Source organism: Urocitellus parryii, chromosome 9, assembly GCF_045843805.1.
Source record: "Urocitellus parryii isolate mUroPar1 chromosome 9, mUroPar1.hap1, whole genome shotgun sequence".
In the NCBI taxonomy this organism is placed as follows: domain Eukaryota; kingdom Metazoa; phylum Chordata; class Mammalia; order Rodentia; family Sciuridae; genus Urocitellus; species Urocitellus parryii.
In genome coordinates this window covers 16,278,770-16,287,399 of record NC_135539.1, presented here as the reverse complement: position 1 = coordinate 16,287,399, position 8,630 = coordinate 16,278,770, and the positions used below count along the sequence as shown (strand labels likewise).

Below are 8,630 nucleotides of genomic sequence, written 5' to 3'. Positions count from 1 at the left end.
GGCTGCGCGGCTTCGAGGGCGCAGTGCCGCCAGGGGCCGCTAGGGGCCGCTACCGCCGGCGGCGCCAGATAGCGCCGCTCTGTGCGTAGCGGGGACAAAATCTGGGCCTGAGGCTGCGGCGCAGTGCATCCTGGGTCGGCGTAGCCATGGCGGCTCGTGTCCTTTCCTCCTGTGTCCGCCGCCTGCCTGCGGCCTTCGCGCCGCTGCCTCGTGTCCCCGTACCCGCCCTGGCCCGGCCGCTCAGCACCGCTTTGTGTTCCGCGGGGAACCGGACGTGGCCCGGGACTACACAGCTAGCCTTAGTGCTCACGCAGGTGACTCGCGGTGACTTTGCCGGGGTTTGGCAGGGGTCAGGGATCCGGTCGCTGGAGGTCAGGGGGTAGCGGGCATCCGGACCGTGCCAGCTGCAAGCAGGTGACCCGGGGGGCCTTGGTGGGCTCCCCAGCCCCGCCGCCGACCCGTGTTTGGTGGGCCCCTGCGGGAGGCCGGCGACTTGGTGACTGCTTTCAGAGCCGAGCACAGACTCCCCCGCACCCGGGGTTCCCGCGCCGGCTGCCCCCGCGGAACTGGTCTCCTCGCCTCGCCGAGCCCCGGACTGAACGGCGGGGTGGTGGAGTGGCAGCGAGGGTTAGTTGAGATAATGCAGGCAGGGCACCTGTTTGGTCAGCCATCAAAACACTGGTCGCTGTTAGTTGTGGTCACCATGATAAATACCGCCATCACTTTCTAGAGGGAGAGTAATGATAGGGTGCAGAGTAGTTCTTTTTCCTGGATTTCTGTCTTAATTTTCCCCACTGGCACCGTTGTTTACCTGTTTTTTGACCTTCTGGAAGTAAGGATAGCGAACAGGTAAAGTAGCTTTCCTATCTGATGAAGTCTAAAGAAAGAAAGAAAAGAAATCCCTTGACCCTCCTCTCACTCCTCATGATTTAGTTCTCTGGAATGGGACCCTGACATGGCAGTTCTGTTTTGTTTTTTAAGCTCCCCATATGACTCTGAAGTGCATCCAAGATTAAGAATTACTGCTTTAGGGCTGGGGATATAGCTCAGTTGGTGGTACAGTGCTTGCCTCACATGCACAAGGCCCAGCACCAAAAAAAAAAAAAAAAACAAAATTACAGCTTTAAAGACTCCCAAGGTCAAGTTGAGAAACCCCTTTTCAAGCTGATGGGCTTCCTCTAATAGTGGTTTCAATCAGGACTGCATATTACAATAAAAAATATGGATGCCCAGGCCAAGTCAGAATCTAGAATCAGAGATTCTTTTGTGCAGCTAGTGCTGAGATTCACTGACAGTGTAATGGATTAATAATTCACTGGGCAGTGTCCTCTTGGCTATATCAAAAGGTAAATGTCATTTTAAAGTTGGGGGCTAAAAGCTCAGTAGTATAGTTGCTGAGTGTTTGGGTCCTGAGACTGATTTCAGCATAAGGCAAAATGTGACATGATTATCCTCGTCTTACAGCATTGATTCTCAAATTTCATTGGGCATACAGGTCACCTGGATTAAAATACAGATTCTGATCCAGTGGGGCTGGGAAGGGGCCTGAGGGGTTTCATTTCCATGGAATTCTCATGAATTCTGCAGCTGGTAGCCCTTGGACCATATTTTGAATAAGCAAGGCTCTTGAAGATAATGTACTGCCTCTTCTTGGTTTACATACACAGCAGAGGAACCATTGTATTTATATTTACAAAGTGGTTTTGATTAAGTTTTTTCAAAGATATGGACAAACAGTTAAGTTAGGTATTGAGAATGCTGAGGTCACTGGGAGAGAATAATTAGCAAGGTTTGTTGAAGGAATGAGCCTTTCCTCCCACTCTGCCAAGCTGGGTGACTTAATAAATGTGATGGTGAGAGTGGGAAGAGTGGAGGTTGACCCTCAGGTTCCTGGCTAGACTCCTAGATGGCTGGAGGTCTGCAGCCAGAGTTTTGAGACATGTATGAAGTTTATTTCAACAGCTGAGTTTGAGATGTCTGGGCTACTTGGACAAAGCTGTTCGGGGACAGGTTGTAGAGCGGGATTTATAGTCATTTCCTTAGCTTCCTCTGCATTTCCCTCAGGCAGGGGAGGACCCCAGTAAAATAAGATGGATCCTGATGGAAACTGATCAGTTTGAGTTACTACTCCAGAGGACTCACTCTTCCTGCAAATAGTGCCTTCCCTGATGTCAAGGAGAGGCAATTTCTGTTGCATATAATTGTTGAGTGTAGGTCTTGGGGAAGGTGTTGGCTGTTGGGGAGGTGTTTGCTCATTCTGTAAGCTGAGATCTTGCAACAAGGAACAGTAAGACTCTCCAAGAAGTTATGTGGCTGGACTTGAGGCAAGATTATAGCCATTCTCTGCCTCAGCTTCCTCAACTGTAATGGGGAGTGATAGTACCAAGTATCTCATAAGGTTACTGTCAGAGCTCAAAGAGATCTTGTGTGTCAAATACTCAGGACGGCACCATAGCCTGATTTAACGATAGGAAATCAATAAAGAATCCAGGCCACAGTGGTGCATGCCTGTAATCCCAGCCACTCATGAGTCCCAGGCAGGAGGATGCAAGTTCAAGGCCATCCTCAGCAACCTACTGAGACCCTGTCTGGAAAAAGAAAATGGGCTGGGGATGTAGCTAGTGGTAAAGTGCTCCTGGGTTCAATCCCCAGTCCCCCAAAGAAAAAAAGATCAGTAAAGAGACTGAAAGGGAAAAAACAGTATCTAGTATTTTGGGGCATCACCACAGCGAAGGCATCACAGTGGCAGGTTGTCCTCAAGATCCTTCTAGATAACCCTAAGTTGTTCCTACTGAGTTGCACACGCCAGGCAGAGGTCAGAGCCCTTTCTTTCACCTCACTGATGCCTCCCAGCAGTCCTGTGAGCATGGTACTGTTGTTTATCCCCATCTTACAGGTAAAGAAACTGAGAAACACAAAGGCTAAGTAACTTTCCAGAGTCCAAACAGCTAAATTTATTATTATTGTTGTTGTTGTTATTATTACTAGTGGTGCTGGGGATTGAACCCAGGGCCTTGTGCATGCAAGACAAGCACTCTACCAACTGAGCTATATCCCCAACCCCAAACAGCTAAATTTAATTTAATCCCATGGCACCAAACTGGCCTCTGTAAGCACTTCCTAGTGATGCTTGGGTTGATGCTGACACCCAGTGGGTCACATGGGTAGCTGTGTACGGACAGCACCTACCAGCTGCTTGCTTTACTTCTGGGCCCTGGGCACTTGGTGGCCTCACTCTTCTCTTTCCCCCTTTCTTCAGCATTAATTCCTCTTCATATCATTTTTTTCTTAAATTTTTTCCTGTTTCTCAGTAGGTTCACAGGGACTGTCTTGAGTGTACCATGACAGGTCTGTCTTGGGTTATTTTGATTCACACCTGGCTACTAAAGCTGCAGTGCCTTGTAGAGGCCCTGGGATGTTGGTGAGGCCATGGGGAAACAGGCTGCTGTGTCTGCAGGCCCTAGACGATTTTAGTGGTAGTGAGTCTCACTGAACAGTGATGAACGTCTAGAACCTGAGCACTGAGCCCAGGAGGCAGAGAGGCTAGGCCTGGCTTTGAGGGGAAATATGCCCATTTTTTTTTCCTTTTATTTTATTTTTTTTGTACCACAGATTGAACCCAGGGGCACTTAAGCATTGAGCCACATCCCTAGCCTTTTTTTTTTTTTTTTAATACCTTTTATTTATTTATTTTTATGTGGTGCTGAGGCTTAAACCCAGCTCTTTGCACGTGCTAGACAAGCGCTCTACCGCTGAGCCACAACCCCAGCCCCCACCAACCACCTCCTCCCCAGGCCCATTTTGATGCTGCTTACTGCTAGGGTTTCTGAGACTTCTAGTATTGTGACTTGGTACCATGGCCACAATTAGAATCAGATGATGTGGGTTCTGTATGGTCCCAAAAGCCTTGTGAAAGATACCTGTAGACTTACTTGTGCATTTATTTAGAGGCATTTTGGGTTCATGGCCATGTTTCCTTCCTGCCTTTGCTCTAGGTTCCAGGGAGAGTTACACAATTGTGCCGCCAGTATAGTGATGCACCCCCTTTGACGTTAGAGGGAATCAAGGACCGTGTTTTGTATGTCCTGAAACTCTATGACAAGATTGATCCAGAAAAGGTAATTGATGGTGGGTTAAATTTCTCTCTTTAGCATATTTAAGCACATGGTGTGAAATTCAAAGGTCCTGAAAGGATATTCAGTAAACAGCCTCCCTGGTCCCCAGCCACCCAGCTCCCCTAACATTGGGAGACAGCCAGTGTCACCAGCTTCTGTGTCTTTACGGATATATTCAAAGCTTATGTAAGTATATATTCCATGTGTTTGTCTCACCCATTTTTAAAAACAAATGGGTTTGGGGTTGAAATCAGAACTAGAAGGTACATTTAACATATGAGAAACCCTGTCATTCAATTCCCTCACTACCAAAAAAAAGCCACAAGTGGTAGTATACATTCCTTTTTAAATAACTAAATCTTTTGTATGAGAGCACAGCTTGTTTTGTTTTTTTTTTTTTTTTTTTTTGGTGGCATTAGCCTTTCACATTCTAGGCACTCTGTATGCTATTTTTTATTTTGTGTATGCATATGGTTCTGGGGATTGAACCCAGGGATTCTCTACCACTGAGCTACATCTCCAGCTCTTTCTATTTTTGAGATAGGGTTTTGCTAAATTGAAGTTGGCCTTGAATTTGCAATCCTCCTGCCTCAGCTTCCTTAATCTCTGGGATTATGGGTGCACACCACTGGGCCTGAAGCCATGTGCTATTCCTAAGGGGAATGTTATATCTAAGGTGCAGGGTCTTAGTTGTCAGTAAGGCAGCAAGAAAACCAAACTCCTTCAGATGTTATTCAGAAGAGTGGCCCAAAAAAAAAAAAAAAAAAAAAAAGCTGGAGTGTGATGGCGCACAACCTGTAATCTCAGTGACTTGGGAGGCCGAGATGGGATGATCACAGTTTGAGGTGAATCTTGCCAACTTAGCGAGACATTGTCTTAAAAAGGCCTGGGGATGTAGCTCAGGGGTAGAGTACTCCTGTGTTCAGTCCCCAGTACCACACACACACACACACACAGAGTAAGATAATGTAACGTGAGTGCCTTCATTTGCTTTATGTTGTTAACCACTTTAAAACAAAGTCAAATAAGGTACCTTTAAGCATAGTGTGTACCTGCCATTGTAGATCAAATACGTAATGCTAATTAAGACACCTATATTTTTTAAAAAGTCTATGATGATGATTAAATGCCATTGTATTGCTCTGTTACCTTGGAAGCAAATGCTTTTACAGACTCAATTTTTTGTTTGGTTCCTTTCTTACAGCTTTCGGTAAATTCCCATTTTATGAAAGACCTGGGCTTAGACAGTTTGGACCAAGTGGAGATTATCATGGCCATGGAAGACGAGTTTGGTAACATGCATTAGTCTTGCATCTGCATATTCTGATTCTTCATTTAGGTGGATTAACCTGAAAGAAATGCTAGAAGCTGGGGGCTGAATGGCCAGAATAGGCCTGAGGGGCTTAGATTCCTAAGACAGGTCCAAGATGAAGGGCAAAAGTTTCACTTGTAGAGACGCTGATGACCCAGCAGCTAGGTAGGCAGAAGTAACAGGTATGCTGAGGACACAGTACACCCTCTGGCTTGGTCTTCATAATGCCTTACGTGCACTGTCCAAATTGTCTTTGTTCGGGACTGTTTGTGTACAAATGAGACCTTTATAAAGCTCTTTGCTAATATCTGAGTAAGTTAGCAATTACTAACTTTGCTTCCTGAATTGAATAAATTCAGGAAGCAAAGGGACTTCTGTGCCATTCTGCAGAGCAGGCCTTGGTTAAAATTCCTCACGGGTTGACTCGAGGTATGATCTAATTTGCTAGTGTCTGAGTACTGGGTCTGGATTGAGCATTGCATCCCTCAAAGCCCTTTTCCTTGGCTATAAAATGAGGGTGACAATAGTAGACATCTCAAGATTGGGATTGCTGTGAGAATTAGAGATTGTGTGTAAAGTACTCTGCATAATATTTGGACTAAAGTGAGCACTTTGTAAATTGTAACTATCAAAACCCAAACATTCATAAAAAGGAGTGAAGAACATAATACTTCATGAGTTAACCTTGAGGACAATGTAGGTGGAGGAAGCCAGATACAGAGGACTACACACTGCATGATTCCACTGTGTGAAATGTGACCAGCAAATCCATGAGACAGTAGATCAGTTGCTAGGGCAGGGATAATGGGAAGTGACTGCTGACTGAAGGGCACTGGGTTTTATTTTAGGGGTGATAAAAATGTTCTGAGGAAATTAGATTGATGAGATTAATTCTTATGGAATTAGATAATAGTGATAGCTGTACAGACTTGTGAATATACTAAAAACCATTGAGTTGTATATGTGAAGAGGAGGAGTTTTCTGTTAATCTAATTCTGTCCTTAAAACAACCACCACAACAAAACCCCTTTAGACTCAACGTGGGCATACAGTCTAAAACCTCACGGACTCACAACCTAAATGGGATTCAAAATTGCTGGAGAATTTTGGTAGTTTTAGGTGCTTTCAGTTCTAAAGGATTTGCTTTTTCTACATTCACACATTGTTTTAATTTTTTTCATTTTAGGGTTTGAAATTCCTGATATAGATGCAGAAAAGTTAATGTGTCCACAAGAAATTGTTGATTACATTGCAGATAAGAAGGATGTATATGAATAAAATATCAGGTAAAAATGACTTATGAAATGTGGTCCTCCCATAGAATTTGTCTGGTTCTTCAATAAAGCAAGACTCAAGAAGAAATGAAAGATGGAAATGCTTGACAGAGATTTTCACTTAAAATGCAGGCTGCTGCTGGATGTGGTGTCACATGCCTATAGTCCCAGTGACCTGGGAGGGTAAGGAAGGAGGGTCACAAGTTCAAAGCCAGCCTTCGCAACTTAGCAAGACCCTGTCTTTGAGATGAAAAGGGATGAGGATGTAGGTTAGTGATAGAGCACCCCTGGGTTCAATCCCCAGTATCGCAAATAAATAAATAAACAAACAAACAAATAAATTAGCAGGCTACTTTCGTTTACCTGCCATTCAAAAAGCATCATGCTAGTGATGACCTTTTGTCCTCAAGAGGTTGAGAGCAGTCATTCCTGGATGGATTCACTTGATTGTTGGCCATCCTCATAAAAAGAATCCTGCACAAAACCCTGAGCAAGGTAACCCAGAAACAGACCTCTGTCTCCATCAACTGCCCACCCATGGCCTGCCTGCCCTACTGTCCAGGAGGCTAAATGGCCCGGTGGCCTCCTGAGTAAGAGGATGGACTTTGGAGTTAGTAACCCAAGATTTTTCGCAGCTGTACCATGTGCTGTCAGCCTGGTGGTCTTGGGCAGGGCTGCTGGGCTGCTTGGCTGCGCAGGTTTCCTGACAGGTAAACTGGAGCGAAGGCCCTACTGGGCCGGTGTGAAGGCAGAGCAAGCAGTGTGTGCTGCTTCCTTGCTGGCCAGTGCAGCAGTCTCCCCGAAAGTGCAAGTTGTTGTTACTTGCGCTCCAGAGCCATCAAAAGACATTGTAAATTAAAACACCATATTAGAATCTATAACATTTAGTTACACTGGAGTTAGTACCTTCAATATGTCATTCAAGAGTTGGTGACTACACCAGAGACAAATACTGAACTTGCTTTGTCATTGCCAGACCCCTCTTCCTCACCGAGAGAGGACTCGGATGATCCTGGGGAGTGTGTGGAAGTGAGAACCCATTCTGGCGTCGTCACTGACCTTGACAGAGCAGTTCTCCTGGACTTGTATTTAAATTCTCTAAGTGTACTGCCCTTTGAAAATAAATCTATAAAACCAACACTTTTCTTCATCTTCAGTTTTTCAGTGATGTCTATAAAGTGCCTTTATAGATTGAAACTTCCTAATATTTTTAAAGTTTTGTCTGATTTGTCATTGATATTCATGCCTATCAAAAATACATGGCTGGGGATGTGGCTCAAGCGGTAGTGCGCTCGCCTGGCATGCGTGCAGCCCGGGTTTGATCCTCAGCACCACATACCAACAAAGATGTTGTGTCCGCCGAGAACTAAAAAATATTAAAAATTCTCTCTCTCTCTCTCCTCACCCACTCTCTCTTTTAAAAAAAAAAAAAATACATGGCTTTTCTAGCAGTGTACTTGGAATAAGTTTCCCTCCCCCTCCTCAGTGCCAGGAATGAGTGGTGAAAGGACTTTTTTGCTTCACAGAATTGTTTATCGCTTCCATTAGCTAATGGATGATCATATGTTAGCTGCTATCGGCATGTGGGAATCGTTTTTCATCTCTTACTTAAGGATCTCTTTTCAAATAAATAGAATATAAGTTTTGGAGGGTGGGAGGCGCTCTTTCTTCCTGGAAGGTCAGTGTGGCATTGTGTCCCTTTGTTACACGTCAGCCGAGTGCCCTGTGTACACTGCAGGGTCTTGATGAGATTTGAGTTGTGTCAGACATGTTTCCTGCTACTGAAACTGCCAAGAACCAACAGCCTGCAGTAAGTAATGTCACTGAGCAGAGGCACTGAATTGAGACACCTGCTGACAGATGATCTGGCTGAGGGATGAGGTAGTAGGACAGCAGTCAGCTCTGAAACTGGGTCCACCCTCACACCTG

The 8,630-nt window shown here is 45.1% G+C and overlaps 1 protein-coding gene across 1 annotated transcript; it reads left to right on the top strand.

The window, feature by feature from the left end:
* Positions 1–112: 112 nt before the first annotated feature.
* Ndufab1 (NADH:ubiquinone oxidoreductase subunit AB1) lies at positions 113–7,841 on the top strand. Its single transcript, XM_026392176.2, has 5 exons — positions 113–314; positions 3,996–4,118; positions 5,320–5,407; positions 6,614–6,713; positions 7,678–7,841. Exons 1-4 carry the CDS (start codon positions 147–149, stop codon positions 6,703–6,705), a joined length of 471 nt encoding a protein of 156 aa, XP_026247961.2. The 5' UTR covers positions 113–146; the 3' UTR covers positions 6,706–6,713; positions 7,678–7,841.
* The last annotated feature ends 789 nt before the right edge of the window (positions 7,842–8,630 follow it).